This window comes from Tribolium madens, unplaced genomic scaffold, assembly GCF_015345945.1.
Source record: "Tribolium madens isolate multiple individuals breed KSU strain unplaced genomic scaffold, Tmad_KSU_1.1 Scaffold_7;HRSCAF=85;Tcas5.2_LG10, whole genome shotgun sequence".
In the NCBI taxonomy this organism is placed as follows: Eukaryota; Metazoa; Arthropoda; class Insecta; order Coleoptera; family Tenebrionidae; genus Tribolium; species Tribolium madens.
In genome coordinates, this window is record NW_025401050.1 from 4820816 (window position 1) to 4847082 (window position 26267).

The 26267-nt window shown below is 31.5% G+C and overlaps 2 protein-coding genes across 7 annotated transcripts in view; one reads left to right on the forward strand and one right to left on the reverse strand.

Moving 5' to 3' along the window:
• Positions 1-3: 3 nt before the first annotated feature.
• LOC123010104 (zinc finger protein 354A-like) overlaps positions 4-26267 on the reverse strand; it is an 88921-nt gene continuing 62657 nt past the window's right edge. For 4 of the 6 annotated variants that reach the window (XM_044406796.1, XM_044406795.1, XM_044406797.1 and 1 more), the window contains 2 exons: positions 16637-17246; positions 11871-12897 (listed from right to left, as the gene is read on the reverse strand). In XM_044406796.1, the coding sequence (XP_044262731.1) occupies positions 12461-12897; positions 16637-17246 (1047 nt within the window). In that variant the 3' untranslated portion in view covers positions 11871-12460. Of the gene's footprint in view, positions 114-8839; positions 10172-11870; positions 12898-16636; positions 17247-26267 lie in introns of those variants that run through there. The other 2 variants (XR_006413079.1, XR_006413078.1) reach the window with 2 other exon arrangements.
• On the forward strand, positions 169-6636 carry LOC123010105 (docking protein 2). The gene is made up of 3 exons (XM_044406798.1): positions 169-453; positions 504-1096; positions 5594-6636. The coding sequence occupies exons 1-3, from the start codon at positions 385-387 to the stop codon at positions 6363-6365; spliced, it is 1434 nt and encodes a 477-aa protein (XP_044262733.1). The 5' UTR covers positions 169-384; the 3' UTR covers positions 6366-6636.

Here is a 26267-nt window from a genome sequence, read left to right on the forward strand (position 1 = left end):
TAGTGAATTTTATGAATTTTTGTTTACTTATAAACACTCCGCCCATGTTTTTCCATTCTACAACCTTGAAATTCTTGTGATGTTGCCAAGTCGATGCAAACAAACATTTGGGCCTAAAATATAAAATTAATTTAGTGTTTTATACATTTTCTAGATTTGTCATTCATTTTGAGACAACTGTTGTTGATTTAGTTTGCCATCCTGTTATTTTTTTCTTCCAATTTATCGGTAAAAAGATTTAAACGTGACATCGGTGTTTTGACATTTGAAAATGACACATCCGTATAGGTTAGGTTTAAGTGATAAGGAGTGATATGTTTGTGATAAAAACCGAGATAAATTACTCAACACGCCTAAAATTTCAAATCTCCACATTCCTAAATAATGGAAAATGAAAACGAGGTGCACCGTGGATACCTTTTGTTACCACCAAGTGGAAAACTCTTGATGAAGGTAACCAAAACAAAGAAACGTCTATTCCAGCACTATAAAAATCATTGCAGAAATCGTGGCAGCAAAAATACTGCTACTTGTACAAGGCCAGCAAATTCGGAATAGAAAGATTAGAAATCTACGACAGTCCGGACAAAACCAAAGGTCCTCCGGTCCGAATCATAACCTTAAAAAACTGCATCAAGCTCACACCGGAAGCCGACGCCCGATTCACGATAACCACCAAAGCCAACACTTGCCCTTATGAATTTTGTGCCTTGAATTTCGAAGACAAACAAAAATGGTTGTCGGCTTTTCAGTCAGTGGCGTTTCCTGATGATGTTTCTGCGATGACTAGTATTGAAGAAGACAACGATTTGTATTGTTCTTCAGGGGAAGGGATTTTTAATGTGAGGATCCACCCTTCAGCGGCGTCGGAAAGATGTGGGCTTGACAGTGGATCAATGTATACTTTAGTGTTGACTTCAACCGCCATGCAATTAAAAAATATTTTTGATGGGGTTGTTTTGTATACTTGGCCCTATTGTTTTATAAGGCGGTATGGGTATAAAGGGGGGAAGTTTACTTTTGAAGCAGGGAGGAAATGCGATTCGGGGGAAGGAACTTTCTATTTGGAGCACTCAAATCAACAGGAGATATTCAGGTGATAAGAAACACATATTTGCAGTATTTATTTCCTATATTTACATTTATGTTTTATGTCCACGTTTGCTTGCCGGCGTTCATATTTTTGTACACTTTGTGTTTACGTTTCTCTCGTTAAATGTTTTTATGATATAACATAACAAACGGAGACCTTGTTGTCTCTCCTGAGTTATTTGTTACATTTTTTAACATAAATCTCAAGGTAATTGTACGTCTTTATACTAATTTTTATATTTTATTATACACCAGAAGAAAATAGTACTCCTACTTGTTTTAAGGTTTTTGTTTATATGTTTGTGTTTCTTTTTTCTTTATTTTTACGTTATATCTTATATTTTTGTGTTCTTTTGTTTACGTTTCCTATATTTTTTATGTTTTTAATCATATGCCAATGCAAAGTATGTACGTAATATGAAAGAACAAGAAATTTTTTCTAAATTCTTTGATTTTAAAGTTTTTACATTTTAACATTTTTTACTTCTTACTTTTCTTTCCTTAAATTTGTAAACTTTTATGTCTACGTTGCTAATTTTTTAATTTGTATATTCCTAAAGTACATCTAATAAAAAGAGTGAAATTCTTTTTTACGCTATTGCATAATTCGAGAAGTAAAACTGTAAATTTTTATTTAGTTAAGAAAGTAATTTATGTATTTCACGTTGACAGTCTTTCGGTTACGCTTTAACGTTTAGTTTTTTTTTTTTTTTTTTTTTTTTTTTGAAGAAATACTTATTGTTTTTCTTGAGTTATTTATTTTTATTTCTGAAGATTTAATAATACATTGTTTTTTATTATACCTGCATCAAATCCTAAATTAAAACACGCTGCAGCGTGCGTAATTTGGCCTTAAAGCCTTTATGTGCTTAACAACGTAAACTAGTAACCGTCTCTACGAAAACGATTCACAAACAACCTTTGATAATTTTATTGTGTAAATTCACATTTTTTCAATGGTCATAAAAGATCGTAAATGGGCAGGTATAATAAAAAACAGCGTATAACACTCGTTTATAAGCGCCTTTAAAACACTTACGACGTTGCTTATAAACTGGTATTATAATATACTATTATTTTCGTATTGTCACATTTTTATTTCTTATGAAGTTATGTTTGCAAGTTGACCAATAACTGTATGTAGCAAGTTACACTTATTAGTGTTGTGAGTTTGAAAAGTTTTAATAAAAGCTTTAAAAATTTTGAAATTTTCAAAGGTATATTTCTCAATAAGTAATTAATAATTCCATGATTTCATTTTTTATTCTCATGAATACACTTTGCGTTCGTACTATTATGAAAAAAATATGTAGTTTTCAAATATTTTTTCTATTTCAGTGTCAGAATAAGTCTATTAAAGCACCCTAATGACGTCATTTGAGTGCTTTAGTAAGTCGTTGGCGTTAATTTAATTTTAATGACGAACTTTCTTCACTATTCATTTTCATATGTGAAAATAAGAATTATTTTTATTTTTCACAGCCGCCTAAAATTATTCCACCTAAATGTCACCAATCGTCGCAAAATTCCCTAGATTAAAAATTTTTGTCTATTTTATCTATTTTAATATACTATTTCAGTTCTAAAATTGTCATTAAAATTGACAGTTTCCTTTATTTCAAATGTTATGTTATAAATAACTATACTCAGTCTAAACTAGATATTTATTTTCTGAAAAGACTAACTGATGAAGGATAAAGTACAGTTGGAGACAAAATTCTTTGGTCGTCACTTTTCTGACATTTTAATGTAATTCAAGCTTTAACGTTAAAATGAATGACAATTTCAAATTAATGACAGCTATTATATTTTCTTATCAAAAACATGTACAATCTGCTTCAGAAGTAATGACACAAAACTCGGCTCTCGAGTAGGCACGTTCGACCGTTTCAGATGGGATGGAGCCGATGGTCGGCAGTTGTCGGTTTTCCGGCATTGGGTTGGGTCGATGGAGAGTTGAGGAAAATTGATAAATCGTTTGCTGAAATTATTAAGAATTTTGACTATGAGTAATCACTTATCGCATTTGACTTATTTTGAAAGGAATAAAATAATATTTGAAACGTTTCTTTAAAATTAAAAATTAATCTGATTCAAGGTTTTGATGTCCAAAGTCACCATTTCACATAATAATTAATTTATTGTTTTATTTACTAATAAATTTATTAATTAATGTAGAAGTTAAGGGTTGTTTACTATTTATCAACAGTAAAGGATTTCATGTGATTTTGTTGACATTTTTCACAGAAATCGAGTTCAGCCATGTCCGCAGTGTTTTATCCGTGTTTTAATTCAGAAATAGCGTAATCCGAATTACATTGTTATTACTTTGCATTATTGTCAAATGTGATATTAATTACAAATTAAAGTTGGGGCGGTTATTATCGTATCGTATCGTAAATTTCGAACTTAACCTTTGACCACTGAATGACAAATTTTTACTGAATGGAAACGGATGGTTTGCGGGCACATTGTCAACGTTTTCTAAGAAAAATTTGACCAAATTCATATGAAATCCTTTACCTATGACCGTTTGCTATCTGATAAAACTTTCGAATAATAGAAAGAAACAAAGCAGTGAACAAGGCCACCTCAACTTAATTAATCTGTTCATTTTAATTTGTAACTGATGTGACATTTGTTCTTAAACGTAAATGGCAACTTAATTCGAATTAGTTTAAAAGACTGAATTAAATTTTAATTCGCTTTCAGTAAATCAGCCCTAATGTCATATTTATATAAAAGTTGCCGCTATTGGACAAATGTATACCGCCCTAAGTTCGAAATTTACAATGTCTTATACGATACGATAATGACCGCCCCAAATCACAGTTACCAGACCAAGTTGTAAGATACGAGTATCTGTCTTAATCCTTTGTCGCCTAATGGAAGGAAAAAAATTATTTTGTAAATTACTACACTTTTTCAAAAAACTGAATTATAAATGATAAAGTAGTAAAGCTAAAGATTCCTATTTTTTGATTTTAATCGATAGCTTTTGAAATAAGTAAAAACTTGTTAATTCTTTACATAAAGGTGGATTTAGGTAAAGAATTGAAAATTAACAGTGATTTCAATATATTCCAGGCAAAAATTTCTCGTTGAGGGTGTTATTTGCCTAAGACATTTTATGTTTATTATGGGGATTCTAATACACAGGGCAAAAAGGTTTCAGACCAATAACACCCTTAAGGACAAATTTTTGCCTGGAATAAACCCAACTCAGCGGCATAATTAGGGCCAACCTATAAATTTAAACCGCACTCCTTGACTTGGAATATTAGGAATTGCTGTAAAAATTTTATTTGATTGAAAATGAAGTCACAACTCGAATTCTGTGAAAAATTTCACCAAAATCACATGAAATCCTTTACTGTTGATAAATAGTAAGCAACCCTTAACTTCTACATTAATTAATAAATTTATTGGTAAATAAAACAATAAATTAATTATTTTGTGAAATGGTGACTTTGGACATCAAAACCATAATCAGATCAATTTTTAATTTTAAAGAAACGTTTCAAATATTATTTTACGAGTATTCCTTTCAAAAAAACTCAAATGCGATAAGTGATTACTCATAGTCAAAATTCTTAATAATTTGAGCAAACAATTTATCAATTTTCGTCAACTCTCCATCGACCCATCCCAATGCCGGAAAACCGACAACTGCCGACCATCGGCTCCATCCCATCTGAAACGTCGAACTACTCGAGAGCCGAGTTTTGTGTCATTACTTCTGAAGCAGATTGTACATACAACTTGTCAACTTTGATTGACAGTAGCTAAAAATAAGGTTAACAGTCCTAAAGCATTTGAATGTCACTCAAGTGACATTGATGACCAAAGGATTTTGTCTCCAACTGTACTATGAAAAAATTAATCAACTCATCACACTACCCATTGAAATAACTAAAAAAATTAAATTAAATGGGACGTTTTATCAAGAATAAAATTTTTCAAAATTTTGTTTTGTTTTTGCAGTTTTTAATTTTTCAAAATTAATTGCAACCCATTGTATCTATATTTAAAAAAATTCATATAAGTTGTCATTTTCACAAACAAAAAACCGCGTAACTCAAAAACAAAACAAAATTTCATTTTCAAAACACGATCATTAATTTGAAATTGTCTTTCATTTTAACGTTAAAGCTTGAATTACATTAAAGTGTCAGAAAAGTGACGACCAAACTGTACTTTACTTTTACTCTTACCAGTGGCGTTCGTTTTTCATTATTATTTTCTTATTATTTACATATTTTTAAAATAAACGTCACATCTTTGACAAGTGTAAAAAATCCGAAAGTTTAAAGTATTTCAAAAGTTTCATGAAATATTTCACAATTGTAAAAATTAGTTTCATTCAATTTTAGAACACTACTTACACTATATATAGCACGGTCTTTTGTAGCAAGGATTTTGTGTTTTTTATCTATTGGTAATATCAAGTAAATGGACAAATCCTGTTGTAATTTTTTTGAAAATTTGCAAACAATTTCAGAGTCCTCTCTTCAAAAATGAAATCCATGAAGAAACTCCTCAAAGAAGACCCTAACCCTTCCGTGCCACTGCTCGAATGTGGCGAGAACCAATTCCACGCCGCTCTCAGTATGGAGGCCCGATCTCGCAGTCCCTTGCCTCCCTCGCCTACCGCCTCGACCAATCTCCACGACCTTGACTCGAGCACATCATCCACATCTAGTATCCTCGACAGCGAGAAGAAAAACCGCCCGAAGCCAGTGAAACCTCCGCGAAAATCTCTCGCAACCAAACAGATAAACACCTACGAGCCCATCGACAAGTACGATCGAATCGAGTATCGAAACGACGCCTGGAAAACCCTAGGCGTCGACGAGGTTAGGCACACGGAAAATCCGGGTATGGGCGACGACGACGAAGTATACACGTCGTGGGGGGACCAGAAGACAGCGCCGAATGTCATGCCTGCTCACAGAGCCCCCAAAATCATCACGCAGACCTCGATTGAGGATAACTACGACAAGTTGAACTTTTTTGGCTCGTCGAATAAGTTGAATGTGAAGTCGGGGTATAAGCAGATTTCGGTGGCGTCGGGGTTGAATACGGTTGCAGCGCCGGCGTTTAATGATTACGATGAGGTCCAGCCGGCTATGGAGGAGATCAGATTGGCTGATGATAAGCATCTAGGGTATGCACTGGTGAGGAAAAGTTCAGGGAAAGAGTTGAAAAATGTCGATCATGATTTTCACAACAATGAGCCGTATGCGGTTATTAGTAAACCAAAAAGAGTCTAGTCAAGTGAGTTTGCCATTTTGACTTAAGTATCTCTACTTACAAGTATTCAGATTTGCTTTAAATTCATTGGGTTTTTCCAGTGCCATACCCATTCCAAATTGTTAAACAGAAATATTGTGATTGTGGTGCAAAATAGTACGAAAGTATTTTTAAGTATTTCGATACTTAATAGTTTTATTTTTTGTATTTTATACAGCAATATTTTATAGTTTTATCCTTATGATGTATGTATTTGCCTTACGATTATTAAAGAATATATTTTTTACTACATACAACTATCGAATTTTTCAATATTTTTATTCGCGTTTTAATTATGTATTGTCTAATGCCTTTGAATTTAACAAGAAACACTTGAATTTATTTGAAAAAAGTACAAAGTGATTTGGAATGACTGTGTCTGGATTTTCTTTTTGTAACGCTGCAGCTAAAAATCCTTTAATTGACGATATTTAACGCAGTGTTGCCAGATCAAAAACATAAAATTCACCAGGTCCGAGTTGAAAAATTTGCCAAATTTTCATCAGATTACGATTTGTATGCAAAATCTGGCTTAAAAATCTGCTTAAAATCTTGAAAAAAGCAAAAATGACATGGTTTTCGGCCTAATTCTGTGATTTTTCGGCTTGTTTTCAATAAAACTTTGCGAAATAATTGCGTTTCTAGCTGAAAAATGAAAATTCTAGACTTAATTTCTTGGGTATTTAGTTTGTTTTAGCGAAATCTAGCGAAAAATCTAAGATTTTAGTACAAAAACGTACTCAAAAGCATTTTCGGCCAAATTTTGTGGTTTCTCGGCTTATTTTTGCTCAAAACCAGTTAAATCGAGTGAAACAAACAAAATAAAAAAATAACGTGTTTGGGGCAAGATTTTGCAAAAAAACCTCTGGTTCAGAGAAACGAAGTAAATCGGGCAAAACAAACTAAAAAATGATCTCGATTTCGATTTAATTTTGTAATTTTTTAGCCCGTGTCAATAGAATATTTCGTTTTTATCTGTCCATAACATCTTTAAACACTCGAAAAAGATAAAAAACGCCGCCTTTGAGCTTTTTTGTTTAATTTGTGGCTAGTTTTTGACAAAGTTTTGCAAAATAATTGTGTTTCTTACTGAAGAAGCATTCGAAAAAACTAAAATAAATTGTCATTTTTGACTATATTTAGTAATATTTTGTAAAAAAAAAACAGAACTGTTTGGCTCCAATTTGGTGGAGAAAAATTTGACGAAATAATCAAGTTACAGCCTAAGAGTTAGGTAAAAAATATCACAATATGATCTTTTTTATAACAATTTAGTGATTTTTGACACGCTATGGCAAACTCTCGTGAAAAAACAGAGTTTTCAGCTTAAAAATTTGCTTGAACTTTCGAAAAATTAAAAAAATTATATCATTTTCGGCCTAAGCCTGTGTTTTTTGGCTTGTTTAAAAACAAGCCAAACAATTGGTTAAAACCAATTTTGCGAATAAGTTTCTAGCTGAAAAACATGCTAAAACTTTCAAGTAATGCAGAATCAATGAAATTTTCTACTTAATTTGTTGATTTTTTAGTTCGTTTTAGCCAATCTCGCAACCTGGGATTGTAGTACAAAAACGTTCTCGGCTTATTTTTGTCTTATTTTGCTCAAAAACGAGTTAAATCGAGTGAAACAAACAAAATAACATGAATAACAGTTGTTTTTATGATTTTTAAACGTGTTTGGACAAGATTTTGCAAAATAAATGAGCCTCTGGTTCAAGAACGAAGTAAGTCGAGCGAAACAAGACCAATTTCAATTTGGTTTTGTAATTTTTTTGCCTGCTTCAACGAAATTTTTTAAATTTCCTTTGTTTTTATCCCAAAAACGTGCTTAAACACTTGGAAAAGGCAAAAATAACGTCGTTTTTGGTCGAATTTGTTGAATTTTTGGATTGTTTTTAACGAAATTTTGCGAAATTATTGTGTTTCTACTTTTACTAAATAATTATAAAAAAAAATATACAAGATTATCAGTATCATTAAATAGGTATAAAATGTTAAAAATGAGATAATAGCATTAAAAAAAATCTATAAAAAAGCTTGGAAAGCTGAAAAACAAAATCTTTATTGAAAGAGAATTGATAATACTTTAAAGTACCTAGTAAAAGTAGAGGATTTATTTAATATTTTTATAAAATAGAAAAAAAAGACATTAAAAATCATATCATATAATAACTGAGATGCTTATTCAAATATTAAAAAATAAAATCGTATTATAAATCATAGAAAGTTGACGTAAAGCTCGCTCTTTCCATATGCTTTTTTATTGTAAGAACTTCGCGGAAGATTCAAAAGGCGGCGACCAGTTTCGTCTGTCGGACATTTTCAGCGTACAGGCTTTTTGGGTTTAAGGAAGTGGAAGCAAAGGAGAGCCCGGAAACTCGTGGTATAATCAATCGTTAGTGAATATAAATCGATTGTCTTGTACAAGCTGTAGGGTTGAAGAAAACCTGTGCAATGAACAAAACTTTTCCCTTTTAATGAACGAATAGAAAAAAATTACATTTATTTTGTATAATAATAACTATTGAAATAAATTATATTAAAAAGTAACCATTGAAAACTATGAGATAATGTAGCATAGGTATAGACGTACATCGAGAGAAACATTTAATTTTCACAATTATTATTTTAGAGATTAAGTCTATGCCCCTCCTTTGCATCATTTGACTCGTTTTTTGGACAGTTTTCCAAATAAAATTCTTGTTTCAATATAGAATATGACAATAACAATATACATAGTCGATAACACCTAATCACATTTATTAGGAACATTTATTTATATAACTATTTTAATGATCAAAGTATGCCTACTTTAGGACAAAGTTGTACAAATTTCAGGATGAAAAAACATTTTTACAAGAAGATGCAACCGAATTGTAATGTGGTGGTGTTTGAAAAGAGTTGATTCGTTATTATCACAGCAAATATTTCATTTGTGAAAGACATAAATAAAATCTTGTTTGAGACATTCCGGTAAAATATGAGTGACGTAGCTGAGATAAAAATGAATTTTCATCAATAAAATATTTGAAAAGGCACCATCAACATTTACAAGATGTAAAATTGTCCTAAAGTATTTTAAAAGTTAGAGGTATAAAAAAAGTGGCTAAATGTTTAACATCAGTATTATGGCCATTAGGTACTTATTGATGTGATTGTATTGAGCATCGTCGAAACTTATCTATTACATGTATAAAAAATAATTCTTGGCAATACGGATTAATGGACATCGTCTTGTTGTATAGTGCGTATAAAAAAATAATTCTGTAGAAATTCGATGTTAAACATTTAATTTATACACTATGAAAAGAAACGTTTAGCTTAATTACATTGTAAATATTTTAACACCATCTAAACACAGAATGTCATGAGGTACATCGAATTGGCACAAAACTACATAATAAACCATCAGTTATACTTAAATCAGTTATAAGATTCATATTCGATGTTTCCGTGTACAAAGTTATCATTTTTGTGGACATTAATACTGGAACAAGGCCACAGCAGTTAACTACCGTCATGACTAGAAGGAACGATCAACCCGATTTTTCCCCAAATTATTTATCATCTGTTTTCACTAAATATTGCTTTAATTGCTAGCTCACTAATATCGCTTACGTCATCTAATGGCTAGTTTAGGGATGGCACATATTCTCCCAAAATATGCGCGATAACTAAACGCTTCTCGACCAAGTTAAAAAACTATAACACTTTCAAATTCACAGCCATCAAAACAAAAATGCAAGGACGGAAAACATTCATTTGTGGACAAATACCAACCAAAAACCTGAAACAAAGCATCGAAAAGCACCAAAAATTTAAATAGCCCGCCAATGCTTTCGAGCGAGGACGTATCATCTGATTGGAGAAAAAATCACACTTTCCGACAAAATTTGACATTTCTATAGAGGATTTACTTGGAACAAGTATGCGTTGCCAACCTTACTAAATGTGTCCAATAAAAAAAGTTACAACTCAGTTGTAACTTTATTCACATCCAATTTATGGTTATTGACAACACATATTTCCTAAACCTGACATACCATGTAAATAAAAATAATTCTAAATAAACGCTTCTTTGAATTCAATTTTTACAATAATCACCTTTTTTTCAAAATAAAATTTATAGGGGATTTCAAAATCACGTGTTTATTTTATAAAATGAAATTTTGCTCTCTTGTATCTACTAAACTGAGACAATAATTTCCTAAAAATAAACTTACACTTAAGTAAAAAAAACGCAAATTGTCAAAAACATAATTGTCAAATTACACATTGTGAACGTTACAAAATTTCCTCTTGGGCGTGTACAGATAAAGATAAAACGTACAACTTTACACGATTTTTACTTTTTTTGTGTATTTTCCTACTTTTTCTGTTGTAGACAAATAGAATCCGATCGTAAATCTCAACAAAGTCATTAAAAAATGACGATTTCGGTTACTATTCAACTTCAGTTTTTACTTAATAACGATTATGAAATAATTTTAATTGTTAATACTATTTATACTGAAGCCGGGATTATTTTTTATCTGCCCCGCCCTTTCGGTTTTCTTAGCAACCAATGAAATACATTTCCGAGGCGGTCAGATTTAAATTGAAAATTTTTATAAATTTTTTATTTCTACATTCTAAAACGTTTTGTAAAATTTTATTATAAATTTGGTTATTTTGGCATTAATTTTGACGATTTGAATTAAATTTTATTTTCGATTTGTTTTTAATTTTGTTGTAGGTACAGTTGGAGACAAAATACTTTGGTCGTCACTTTTCTGGCACTTTAATGTAATTCAAGTTTGAATGTTAAAATAAATGACAATTTCAAGTTAATGACAGCTATTATATTTTCCTATCAAAAATATGTACAACTTGTCAACTGTGATTGACAGTAGCTAAAAATAAGGTTAACAGTCCTAAAGCATGCTTTACAATTTAATGCCACTCAAGTGACATTGACGACCAAAGTATTTTGTCTTTAACTGTACCTATGAAATCAGAGTTTAACTGTGATTGTTTATTTTATGTGAGTGGGGCAGATCAAATAATATAACGGCGCTACTATAATAATTATTAAACAGTTCTTTGAAATTCTCGCGCATTCGTAGAAGTTCCCCATTATTATAGTTATTTTTTTCTAAAAAAATTGTTTTAATAGCGATTTTTTTTTGAAGCTGAAATGTTCTTCGCAAAATTGCTTACAAAATATTGAAGAAAGTAGCCTTTTGTGTTTATAACATTACAGCAAAGTTATTTTTTATCAAGAAAATCCATGTGAATGTTAAAAAAAAACATTAGAATTTCAGAAAAATTTTTAAATAATGTTTTAAGTTAATTAAATATTTCAAATATGCAACCATTACACATCATATTCACTTTATGGTCGATTTTGAATGACATATGAAATCTGAAAAGAACTTCCTTACGGACTAAAAGTTATTATTACCTCAAACTACAAAAATAGTTCATGTACGTAATAATATTATCACTCGAAATTAAAAAAAGTTGTAATCATTACAATACAGTGTGTTTGACAAAAAATGTCTCAAACTGTAACTCCATTGTTAGTTATTCGATTTTACCACTAACTACTACTACTAAATCGAAACGTAAAGACAACACATACATAATAGAAATAAGTGATCGTATTTTAACACATACATAATAGTGCTTTACAAAAGAAGTACTTTTTCTATTTAAAGAATAATAAAATACTGGCACTACTAAATGACAAATAAAACAATCTTTTTTTCAACAGTGAGTTATTGACTTCCCTTCGTATTTATTATAAAACTGTGAAGTTTCAATCTACTAGTCAAGTTGGCTAAGTAAGATTTCAAATTCGTTACCAACTTGACGATAAAATTCCCAAACGTATTAGAATTTGCTATTAATGCAGAAAATATATCAAAAAAATATGTCACTATATCTTCTTGAACCTCTATAGAAATGTCATATTTTGGCGCAAAACGTCATTAATCCACCCTCCAATGGATACGCACCGTTCGTGGCAACGCGTGATTGGCAGTTGTGTTCCGGCAGCCTAGATGTCACCACGCGCCCCTTTTTGCCAGTACTATCAGCGGGAAGTGTTAATATGTGTGGTCAAGTGCTTGGAGAGGTAATCAGCACGCGCGAAACACTTCCCGCACATGTCGCAATGGTAGGGTCTTTCGCCAGTGTGGATGCGTAGATGGCGTGTCAGGTCGCTCTTTCCGCCGAAGGCACGTCCGCAGAATAAACACACGAAGGGCCGTTCGCCGGTGTGCTTTCGCACGTGGAGTTTCAGATTCTCCTTGGAGCGGACGCATTTGCCGCAAAAGGGGCACGCGAAACGGCGCTCGCGTTGCTTTTCAGCGGCATCGGCGCGTAAAAAACTGATGATGGAGGGGTCGTGGCTGCTCCGGAGGATGTCCAGACCGGTGCCGGACGAAACGGGGTACGAGACGGCCATGGAGTCGATGGTGTCGTCCTGGTCGGCGTCGGGTTTCTCGGCGTCCGATGACGCACCCTCACCTTCAATAAACAACAGTTTTTTACCATATTCAAGCAATTTTTTTTATCAAAGTGGCCTGTGATTTTAAAATTGAGTTGGCAACGTTCTGCCTCCACATTATTAATTATTGTTGCCAATTTAATATTTTTGGAATTGAGTTGGCAACATTATGTTTTGCATCGTTAGTCAATGTTGCCATTTTAATCTTTTGTAATTGAGTTGGCAACATTCTGCCTCTACATTGTTAGTTAATGTTGCCAATTTATTTTTAAGCCATAGGCCACTTTGATTAATAAAGTTAAACGCATGATATTTTGCGTGTACAAAGTTTTAAAAGTACGCATTTGAGTGCTAAAACAATTATTACAATTTGATAATAAATACGGATTGATAGCGATGATTGTGTTTTATTTTTACGTCAAAACATATTGGTACATCCTGTACCTATATTAACAATGATTAAAAGTTTTACCTCCCTGGGAGGTAATTGTCCACTTTCCTTTCTGAAATTATGGACCAAAAACTAACTTTACGTTAATTAAAGAGTCGTAGTAAATAGTTATTTGTATTAAAAAGGAGGAGCAGGGAGGAATAAATACACTTTCCTGCCTTGTAGTACAAATTGTCTGTTTAAAATGCTAGTTTTATAAATAATTTAATTTTTTTTTTGAAATCTCATTTGTCTTTCTTTTAAACAAATTCAATTAGGTACCAGGTGAATAAAAAGTATGGAACCAAACGTTTTTTGCTTAAACTATTTATTTTTTGAAAAAACTAATTAATGAGTGATAAAGTACTATAAAAATGTGATGATTTAACAAGAATAAAATTTTTCGAAATTTCCTTTTGTTTTTGAGTTCTACAAAAAAAAAAAGAAATTTAAATGGCAACCCACTATAAAATCATTTTTCTCATAAAAGCTATACTCTAAGGATTACAACTATCTGCTTTATACTTAACTTTTTTCAAAATTTTTTTTTTTCACATGAATTGCAATTTTGACAAAAAAAATCGCATAATTCAAAAACAAAACAAAATTTCGTTCTGAAAATACGATCACATTTTTTGTATTATTTTAATTTATATTAATTATTATTTTCTGGAGACAAATGATTAAAAATAAAACCGCTTGGTTCCATACTTTATATTCACCCTGTATGTATTTTTCATAAATAATTACTCAAAAAATGAGTAACTACACAAAAAAGCTGTAAAATTCTAACTTTGTTCCAATTTTGTGTAAAATTTGACATTTACTTGTTGGCTAGAAATTAAAAAGGAAACTTCTATTATACTCGCGCCCCAGAGAAAAATGCCATCTAAGGTATGATACCAAGAATATGGAAAAAATGTTATAAAATTTTATCTATAAAAATTTCGAAGTTATGAGAGTTTAAATTTTGCACTTTGACTTTATTTATTTCTGTTGGAAAAATAATTTTCCAAGTTTTTTTCGCTACAGGCTATTAGAACAGGAAACAAGGAAGCTGTATCCTAAATTGTAACTCTGTTTAATGATATTTGTGGCTTTTATTGGCAAATTTTTTTACCTTTACTAAATAATTATAAAAAAAGACATACAAGATCATCAAAAAAATATCAAATGTCAAAAAATAAATGTCAAAATTTTTTGACAGATAGAATTTTTTAAACATTTATTTCATGTTCCTGATCTTACTGGAATTTTTTTTCTGGGGCGCGAGTTGTGACAAAAATTTAATAAAAACACTGGAAAAGTAAATAACAATGAGTATACATTATTATACATACTGTTAAATATTAGATAAAATTTTTGATTTGAGTAAGAGCAAAGAAGATACCATATACAGAATGTTCCATATGAAAACATAGTTGAATAACTTGCATTTTTGAAACAGCCTGTATGAACCAACGTTAATTGAGTTAGGGCCAGTTTCATAAACGAATAAAACAGATTTTAAAGTTAATGTTGGTTTAGAATTACTACGTCTGTAGTAATTAGCAAATTCTAAATAACTTTTAATTTAATACTCCTTTAAATAGAATTATGAAATTCTTAATAGAATTGTTCACATTTCTGTTACTATTTGCGAAACTGTAACTTTTAACTTTTTTACTTGTAAATTTTTGAATATTTTTTCACTTTAACTAAAACGATGCACTACTTAAAATACCAAGATTTTAATTTGTGCTATAGTCATGAAACACCCTGTATGTGTCTAGGTAATTATTATTAAAATCCAGGTTAGAGAAGGCTCTGGCTTTATAAAACCAGTGTTCTTTTTTTGTTTTTTTTTTTTTTGCAAAGATGAAACACCACGTATATTTTTCCTTTTATTTCAACATATTCCTTCAGTGGATGTTATTTCGTTAAAAAAACAAGTACATGTTTAATTAAATGGCTAATTATTTTAACATTAAAAAATAATTACGTAATTATATGACATAGAGTAATTGAAATGAAATTTTAACGTGTATGAAAGATGAATGCAATCAATAAAACGCATCATAGTACGACTATGTAATAAGTACATAATAATTGAAAGCTTCTTTGAGAAATATTACTACTTTAGGTAGTTCAGGTTTTTTAGGGAAATAAGTAGTTTTTTTTTCATATTTTATTTTTATATTAAGTACCTCTTTAATTGATAAAAATTATTTACTTAATTAATTAAAATTGCTTACCTAAGGAAAGTTAGCATAAAATTTTGGTTACAATTCCGAGAGTAACTAAAAGTTTTTGGTCTTTTTGAATATAATTTGGAGAAATATTCATTAATTTTCGAGGTCGCAATTTCAATGTTAGTTGTCCCAAATCGCAGTTTTGTTTTATTTTTCATAAATGTAATCAAATGACATTTAAAACAGACTGCTTGTAACACATTAGCATAAATGCATCTAGCATTTAAAACAGATACATGTGTGACATTTAAAAATTCGTTAAAAAAACTTGCACAAAATTAGAAAAGTCGTTGCATCTGAAATGAGATTTGGGGCCTCAACGGTGAATAAATTGCAAAATACAGGGTGAATATAAAGTATGGAACCAAGCGGTTTTATTTTTAATCATTTGGTTGCAGAAAATAATAATTAATATAAATTAAAGTAATATAAAAAATGTGATCGTATTTTCAGAACGAAATTTTGTTTTGTTTTTGAGTTATGCAATTTTTTTTGTCGAAATTGCAATTTATGTGAAAATTTTTTTTTGAAAAAATTAAATATAAAGCAGATAGTTGTAATCCTTAGAGTATAGCTTTTATGAGAAAAATGATTTTATAGTGGGTTGTCATTTAAAAAAAAAAGGAAATTTCGAAAATTTTTATTCTTGTTAAATCATCACATTTTTATAGTACTTTATCACTCATCAATTAGTTTTTTCAAAAAATAAATAGTTTAAGCAAAAAACGTTTGGTTCCATACTTTTTATTCACCTGGTATGTAACTGTACTAGCTTCTAGAATTTTGCTCATTAAAGCGTAAATACAGCACTACCACTAACCGGTAATTAACAATCATCATTCATATATTTTTTAAGGTATGGGAATGTTCCTTCGTACATTTTCTTATTACTTATCCCGACATCTTGATATATTTTCACATGTAGCAACCAACTAGACAATTAATAAAAACGTGTACACCGATTAAGACGTTATAAAAACATACGTATTTGAGTTTTTACATCGGTTATTACGTCGTTAGGAGAGTGCAAAATTTTTCAGCTGAATCATCATTGCAAATGCTAATAATTACAGAAATTTGTAAAAGTGGTGGACTTACCAGCATCATCGTTCATACTCTCCTCCTTTTTGACCACCACCCCCTCGTCCTTCCCCTCCAAAACAATGGTCTCGTTTGAGCTCGACACCTGATCGCTGCTGTTATCCACACTCTTGGACTCCTCCACCGCCCCTACCCTCCCCACATCCCCACTCTTCCCATGCAACTTCTCCAAAGCGTGGTTCAATCTGTGCTTTTTGAACGACTTAAGGTACCTAAACTGCATCCCGCAGACGTCACAGGAGAAGAGTTTATCGGCTGGGAGACGTGCCCTATGGTTCTGCTCCCGGTGTTTGACATAGGCCGATCGGTACCTGTAGCTCTGGCCACACTGCTCACAAATAAAGGGCTTTTCTAAGGAGTTGAGGGAGCCGATGTGCTGAAGGGCGGTGTGTTGCTCTAAAAGCCAGATGGAGGGGAAGGCGGCCATGCACGACGGACAACGGAACATCTCCTCGCCGAGGAGGGACGGGTGGATGAGGCCCACTTCCAGGATTGAGGTGGGGAGAGAGGGAAAGGGGAGGGCGAATGGGGTGGACGAACGGCTGCTTTGGGTGCTGGAGGGGCGTTCGTGGGGCGAGCTGGAGGGCCGGTCAATGTCCACGGAGGTCTGAAAAAGAGGTAGGGTTCACACTTTTGGGACAACCCCGGTTTAAATGTTTTGATAAAAAAAATATTCATGACACGCTGCAAACAAAATTAATTACCCTTATGAAAAATTTGTACCTATGTCCTTGTAGTTTGTTTTTTTGAAATTCAAAATTTTGACTTAAATTTGAGTTTTAACTTCAAATCATGATTTGGTATTCAGATTTGTTTGTGTAGGTAGCTACTAATCAGCTTCAGAAAGTTACAAGTTATAAAAAAATTCGAACTAAGCATTTTAAACCGAAGGGCCGTTAACTTGAAAAATGTGTAGTTCCAATTCCAAAAAAGTTAATCGAAATTCCAAAAACATTCCACCGAAGTCCCAGTAATTTCATTGTTTTCAGTTTAATTTCTATAAATCCAAATTAATTCCTATAATTCCAACTAAGTTTCCGTAATTTCATCTTAATTTTCGTTACAAAATTCTAAAATAATTCCAATTCCAAAATAATTCCTGTAGTTCCAAAAAAAAAAATCCGCCTAAATTTCAACATTTCTAATAATCCATCGTAAAATCCTTGTTTTCAGATTGATTCCTATAACTCCAAATTAATTTCTCTAAATTTTAAATTTATACAGCCTTTTATATAAAATTGTCCGGAGAATTTGACTAAGACCCTTAGTTTATTTTTTTTCAAAAATTAATAAACTAAAGTTGCTTCCCAAGCCAAAACTATAACTCCGATCGACTCCAGGTTTTCCCATTCAATAGACAATTTAATGCAGATTCCAACAACTTTTTTAATTTTTTCGTAGATCTCACAACTTTTAATTTCGAGAAATCAATTTTTTGTTTTTTTTTTACAGTTTTTTTGCATATTTGTTTCGGGCAACTACGTGTCATAGGTCTATGATCATTTTTTCGTAAGGTTGGAAATTAAAAGAGCTTTCCAGTGGTATTAAATATAAGAACGAAGAACCAAATGGTTCGGTCAAAATTTTGAAAAATCAAAAACTTTAAAATCGATCCAACTGACGTTTTCCATATTTCTAGAGGTGCTAGGAACTTAAAAAAATCATAACACACACAAAAAACATTTTTTTTCAATTTTTGCTTAAAAATATCAAATAACGTTGGAAAAAAAGCAAAATGCAGTTTTCTAGCGGTAAAATCGCTTGAGAAACACGATTATGTCAATTAAGATAACCTCGAACTGCTACCTTAAATCTTAAAATTTTTAAAATAATTACTGTAACTCCAAATTAATTCCGATAGTTCTCAGAACTTGATGTAATTTTCAAAAGAAATTAACTTTGATAATTCCGAAAAAAAAAACAGTAATGCCAAAAAATTTCACTAATTCACAAATAATTCTAAGCACTATCGATTAAATTCCAAAAAGTACAACTAATTCCAGAGTTAACGGCCCCTAATTTTAAACTATGTATTTGCTTTTAGAAAAAAAAAATATTTTTGTGAAGTTCGCAACATAAAGTACAAAATTCAAACGTCAAAGGTCACTTTGATCAGAAATTTATTTGAAGGCATGGTAAATGAACAATGGGAAAATGAAAATTATTGATGATTTTTTCTATATAAATGGTTGACTACTTGGAAATAAATTGTCAAGGCCTTTATTTACTTATTAACCACGATTTCCTCAAGTCTGATTGTTTAAACATCTCTAATTGCAGTACTGGGAAGTGGAATAAAAATTTCAAAACTGCGTGAATCGAAATCGTCACATGTTTTAAATAATTGAAGAGAATAGATCGATTTAAACACTGCGAGTGCGATAACTCGTCTTTAAAAATTAACAGTGAAAAGTTAGTCTAGGTATTATTTGCACGTAACACAATCGGCAAAATAAATATTTCAGTGATGGATTTTCCATGAAATGAATTAAATATTTGAAATGTCGGTCGGGTGGATTAAAAAGTCCATCTATTTATACATATTTTATTTGTCAAAAATGGTTTTTACAGCTATGATATGCATTTTCTTTTATAACAGTAAGCATTGCAGACATAATGGCAAAAATAAAGGATGAGTCTGACAATTTTTGGAACATTACATAAATAAATATCTAAGGTAACCAACGAAGGTACTCAACTAAAAAAACCGTGACTACTTCATTGTAATTCTACTATTTTGCATAATACATGAATTCGCTAAGTTTGAATTTTTCTGGTGCGAAATGATTTCGAAAGTTGCGTTAAAACTCTAATGTCAGTTTCCTTATGCGTCTTATCGAGTGTAGATTAAGAATACTCCAAGCAGGTTAAAAAAATATCAAAAATAACGATCGGTTACGAAAGAAAACTTACATCTGGCTTAAGTCATGGTTGAACCCACCTTTCTCGCTCCTTGGCCAATGAGAGCCGTCCGCGTGTCGCACCGACGGCTGTCATTGGCTGTGACAATCGTGTGTTGTGTACTTAATAAAAAATCGATAACATTTTGTAAAATTATTATTATTTACTATTTGTAACAAATATGGACTTACAACATGGATTATGGAGTCGTTAGTTGTGTGGTGCACCTATGAATACATAAAATCTAGTCATAAATCACAATGGAAATAATAAGTTTTTCTTGCATAGTCAATATATAAAATACAAAAACTTAACAACATCACTAGTGTCTATTTGGTAAATTGGCACTCAACTAATCGTCGAAAATAACTATAGACAACTGTAACGTATAAGCGACATCTTTCGGGGCAATTGGGAAAAATAACATTGATGATGGGCACGACGAAACGTCGGCTTTGATTGCGTCTGTGGTTTTTCTTAAGTATAAAGTGATGTTGGTCAGTTTATATCTAAATATATTGTATTCGTAATTCTATTGTTAGTGGAAGTGAGTGGCCCTGAGCTACCATAGAATTAGAGTAATGAGATGGGTTATTTCACAAGCTAAAGTGAAGGACCGGCCGGTAAAACATTCAAATTTGAATTACATCTATTTGTATTAGGAACGATAACAGATTAAGTTAGTCAAATATGGAGTTAAGTCATTTTTATTTATTAGAAAAAACTACTTTTAATCAAGTTACAAATTGTAAATTTTGCGTTTACAAAATTATATTTCAATTTTATAGTTAAAGTTATATTCAGAATTTTGATGACAATTCCCGGTTCAGAAGTACGAATTTTTACTTTCCTAGATTTTAAATAATTTTATGTCAAAATTCAAAGCTGTAAAAGCAGAAATTAAAACTGGATTTTGAATGTAGAATTCATATTTTTGAGTTTTTTTTTTTTTCAATATTTTGAGTCTACATTCAAGTGCGAAAATTTCGAATTTCGTCTTGAATTCTGAAATCGTTAAAACGCCAGAATTACGTTTCAGACTTCCCAAAAATTGAACTAGGAGATTAGTTTGAAATTCTGGATTTTAGGGGTTGAAAAAAGTTTACAAAATGAGCAAAATTGCAACTTTAATTGCAATTTAGAAAAAACTGAATTCTAATTTCTTTTATGTCGCAATTTCGAGTGAGTTCCATTATTTTTTAAGTTAATTTTCATCCAAGAGACCTAACAACAATTCGGACCTGAGTCGAATTTTACTAGTTTTCAAAGCCCCAAGTCGCGTATAAATGTCTTTTGAAATTAAAAAAAAAAACTTGGATGAGGTATCGTCATTGCTAGTTTAGAAATTTTTCGTAATTTTTTTGTTTATTTTCTAACTCAAAGTTTCGAGTTCTGATTTTAGAATTGCAATGTATAAACTCACATCTGGAAATTGCTATTTTACATTTCAAAAAGAAGTTCGATTAATAAATGATGAAACTATGAAATTGGTAGAATTAACAAAAAATTAATTTATTTAAAAGTAATTTCAAAGTTGTAAGACGAAAATTTTGAGGTTTAACAAAAATTCAGCATTTTAACTTCACAAAACTTTAGAAAAATCAAAACTTTCAAAACAGAAAAATAAATGAGACATGATCCCAATACATCAGACTTTTTATTGAACGTCGACACGTGTTTTGTCAACCAAATTGGCATCTTCGGGACATTAATAAGACTACTATCCAGATTACGATTCAATCTTATCATTGTGTGTTGGAATTTTGTTTTATTTTTTCTCCGATTTTAATAAAAAATTTCAAGTGAGAAATGGCAATTGTAAGTTTAAAAAGCGATAATTTTAAAATTAAAAAGTTGTTCTTCTTTTACGAAAAATAGTTCTTTTTGTTACAAGTATATCTAAAATACCGTTTTTGTGTTCGAGGCGAAGACGAGTCTGGAATAGCAGATGAGTCCACAAAAACGTTTTAGGTTCGTGTTGCAAACAACATTTTTTGTTAAAGCTCCCAACAAACGAATTCACACCTCTTATTAATTAAAAGAACTTCGCCATCATAGCAACCAAATTAACTTTTTCATCTGGAAAAACTATTTTGGGGACTGAGTACTAACTCAAATGAGCTGTCGCGGTGTACAAAAAAGAAAATTTTTAAGTTTAAATATACAAATTCATAATGTGAGATTTAAAATTTATTTTTTTATTGTTTTATACTCAGAATCAATTTGGAAGTCCAAATTTATGTTTGAAAAACAAAATAGTCAGGATTCAAAGACCTAAAAGACCGTATAGGTTTTAAAATCCAGTTTTAAGCTATGATTTCTGACTTTCAAAGGAATTCTCTTTTAGTATGCGAGAAACCTGAAACTAAAAAGAACAGACACGAGCTTCCAGTTGAAATCCGAATTTAATATTTAGAAATTCGTTTTTTTTATGTAATTGACGGAATTTTAAGAAAAGAATTTTAAAAAAGCAAAAGACATAGTAAAAACCATTTTTTGTATTATACAGAGTGGCTTCTTAAAAGTTGTCTCTTTTTGAAATAAACTAACTCAAAAGTGCCTTAGCTCCAAAACTCGGTCCAAATTTGAATAATTTCCGACCCATCCGAGTAATATAATATCTAATGAGTGTGTACTTAACAAAAACTGTCCTATGTATAGACATTTACAATATAAAAACTTTTCTTACAGCTCATCCTACAGGGTGTTTGCACATCACAAAATCATTAAACGATACATTTAAGCCTGGGCGGGTGCGTCAACGAAAGCACAAGATCACAACTCAAAAAAAAATTAACAACACGAGATTGTTTTCATCACAGACTATCACAGATTACATCTGCAATTCTTTTTTATTACTTAATATGTTCCCTACACTCACTGAATTTCCACTAAATTTTCTATCGCATAAGACAAAGAAACCGACTGTTTCTCGATGTAGTACTTCAGTCCGAAAACTCTCACGATGTCGCCGCAAGGCAGTGAAATTTTTAGGGTTATCACACGTCATTTACCGTTTACACTGCCTCGACAGAACTGACAGCACCTTTATTTGGTTATGACTGGTGAATATTAGTAGAGGCACTCTTTATGATGATATATCAGTCAGGCAATCGCCGACCACTGGCCAATCGGGCCGATGAGTATCCAGAAAAACCATAATAAATTACGCTACTCAACTAGAAGTATCTATGTACAACAATATATATTTCTCTATTAAAAATATCATAAATATACTCTCTTAGGAAACAAAATTTTAGTCCAAACTTATGACTAAGGCGTCTAGGTGCTGATATATATGCAAGTAGCCGAGTAACGAAAAAACAGCCCCAAAATCACCCTAATTCGGTGACGAACTGTACCTATGCAATGACCTTGACGCTGTCTCTCGCGCCATATATCATAAATATTAATTCTATTTTAGTACTATTTGTATAATGATTATTGCTATATATTTCCCATGGTAAACAATCATCTCTAAAAACAAAGGAACAACACATTGCAGGATATTGCTATGGTAGACGGCACTGCGCACCGGTCAGTGGTCAGCTTCTAGTGTAAACCAAAGCATTTTTTAGAGTTATGTGGTTACTAACCGAGGGCTCGTGCCGAATTTCCTCCCTGCATCATAATACTGCAAAGGTACATTTAATACCCTAACATATTAAGTAACTAAGGCGGCGCCAAATGGAATGGATATCACTCACTCTGCGTGGAAGATCACCAAATTACACTAGTTGACGTGTACACGACGCGTGAGAGGGACATACTTTCCGATGCAGGCTGTACAGCCAATGAATGATATTGTTTATTGACAAAAAATATAAAAAACAAACCAATTCGCGAAAATAACACCAAAATTAACACCATGAACTGTTAATTTATAGTAAATAAAATTAAATACCGAATTTACCGCTGCAGAAATTAAACTTAAGAATATTTGAGACAAAAAACTGTAAACAAACATAAAATTCTGTGCTGTGTATAAATTCGAAATATTTTTTTTTACTGAAAGTAATAAACATTCCCTTATTATAACATGTTGATTATTTATGTTAGATATTTAATTAGAAAAATTAAAAATATTAAAAAATAAGGCAAAACAAAAAACCTTATCACTAAAAAATAACAGACGTTTATTTGTTTCGTTACGTAACGTCAGCGTAAAAATGTAAATGTGTTCTAAGTAATTTATTTTTTTTTAACTGAATTTTCTTTCACTATTAATTCCTATGACTAAAAATCCAAACATATTTTTTAATTTTTCACACTTTGAAATCAGGGTAAGATTTTAATACCTACAAAGTTTTTTATAAAAACAAAATTCAGTTCTCAATTTTTATACCTCTCATTTTAATAATAATAATTAGTATAGTATTAATTTTTTGCGAATTTATTTCATAGCAAATAATTAAAAAAGGCCCACATGGAAGTTTCGATTTCCTTTTGCCAAGTATTTGCCCAACTGAAGTTGTATTTAATTCAATATAATTTAATGTAATAGAGGTTTTATTAACAACTCCATTATTAAAAAAACAATTTTTTACCCAAACGGAGGGCACAAAACAAACGTACTTTTTAAAATATTTACTGGTATTTAAAGTTTAATTAATAAAATAATTAAGAAAACTAATTTTGTGCTCCAACTACTACTATTATTATTATTCATTACCCACAACAAAGAAAAAACATCAAAATATCAACATAAAGTTTTTTAATTTTCACCGAACGCCTTGAATAAATTTAATTTTTATAAACATTTTAAACTATGTTTCTAAATTCGCAACGATTTTTTTATTGGCGATTATATTTTTTATGAGGAAAGGTCAAAATGTTTACGAAATGGGGCACTAAAAAAATAGATAAAAACCCATTTTTATTATTCCTTCTCAATTCCGTTCCCCTTTTTTCACATCTTTAACTTATTTAATTTCTCTTCCACAATGCGTGAGTGGAAAAAATTATCCTCGAAAGTTTTTCACGATTTTTGGAAATAAATAATCGAGATAGGGCTAAAATTGGGGCATAAGGGGGTGAAAAGTGAAGCATAGTCCAACATAAAATAACTTTTTTCATTTTACCATTGTTTAATTTTGTTTTGTTGTTACATAGTGATATTTTTTTGAAACCAGTGATTATACAGTGTGAACAAAACGATTGCATCAACTGTTCGCTCTTTAAAAAAATATTTATGCCTTCTAAAGTAATATAAAAATGTCATTTAGTATTTGAGTTCTGCAAGATATTTTTTTTTAAATACTATGACAATTTTTTTACCANTGACAATTTTTTTACCATGACTTTTTAAAAAAATTAAAAATTACATCTACAGAGTGTTGAAAATAGATTGTAAAATATTTGAGGAGGTAATAGTAGGTATGGACCAAAACAAACACAAAAGTCTTAATAAATATGGGTCGCAAAGTAACAGTTTCGGAGATATTGAAAAATATTCGTTTTTCGAAACATTTATTTGCAGTCTGTTCAAACAAATTCTAAACATTTTCATATTCAATATCTCCGAAAATGTTACTTTGTGGACCCATGTTTATTAAGACTTTTTTGTTTATTTTGGTCCATACTATTACCTTCTTAAATATTTTACTTTTTTTTAACACCCTGTATAAAAAAATTGTGTTTGAACCAATAGTTTATTATTTTTTAATTAATCGCTAGTTCTACATTTCAAGTTCAAAATGACGATCTTCCAAACTTAATCGAAGAGATTGATTCATGTAGTTGGTGGAATTATAAATGGAAGAATATTACGAAATAGTAATGGTATTATTACGGAAAAATTTCCATACCAAATGGCTCATCCAACAAAAACCCATTCTTCCATTTTTTGGTACCTTTATCAAAAGAAACTTTGCCCTTGTAAAACCAACTGCATGTTAAAGCTTGGAACTTAGGCAATTGATTAAAAAAATATTGGCCCAAAAACATCTTTTTAGGCAGTTATAATCTTTAGACTCTAGCTTTTAACCAAAAAATTATCAGTGAGTTTCCCCACCAAATTTTGCAGAACTTGAAAAACGTTCACATTTTTTGTAAAACCAAGTGTTTGGAGAAGATGAAATAAACGTTTAAATTGAGCCGAAATTTTGGAATCGTAGAAAGTAAAAATAAACAATGCCATTCGTATCGTACCACGTATTTCCCTCTCGTTTGCGTTAAAAAACTGAGGCGGACTCACCCTTAACTCTTAAATGTACACCATTAACTAAGTTATAATTCTATCACAGCTCTTACAGATGCCATACAAGCAGCCCTTATAACAAACAACCTAATAATTAGCCCGGTCAAGCCACCGCCTGTTGTGATTGCATCTAATGCGGACTTTCCTCTTCCGTATCAAGGGGACTCGGCGACAGGAACTTGCGTACATATTTGGGATAGTGCGTCTTCTCGTGCGCCTTGAGGATCGTGGACCTGGAGAACGTCTTTCCGCACAACGCGCACCTGAAAGGCCTCTCGCCCGTGTGCACCCTGCAGTGGTCCTTCATGTGGTGCCTCAACTTGAAGGCCTTACCGCAGAACTCGCATTTGAAGGGCCTGTCGCCCGTGTGCACCGGCAGATGCGCGATCAGAGAGCTCACGTCGGGGAAGCTCTTCCCGCAGAACTTGCAGAGGACGACGCCGCCGCCGGTGGCTTCGGCCAGGTCCACGTCCATGGTGGGCGGCTGGTCGGTGGGGTCGGGAGGTGGCACGCCGCCCCCGAAGAACG

Excerpts from the sequence above, each read along its gene's own strand:
- LOC123010105 (XM_044406798.1), top strand. The coding sequence starts at position 385 with ATGGAAAATGAAAACGAGGTGCACCGTGGATACCTTTTGTTACCACCA. Across the intron at positions 454-503 it reads GTGGAAAACTCTTGATGAAG|AAATCGTGGCAGCAAAAATA; the intron begins GTAACCAAAACA and ends AAATCATTGCAG. Across the intron at positions 1,097-5,593 it reads AATCAACAGGAGATATTCAG|AGTCCTCTCTTCAAAAATGA; the intron begins GTGATAAGAAAC and ends AAACAATTTCAG.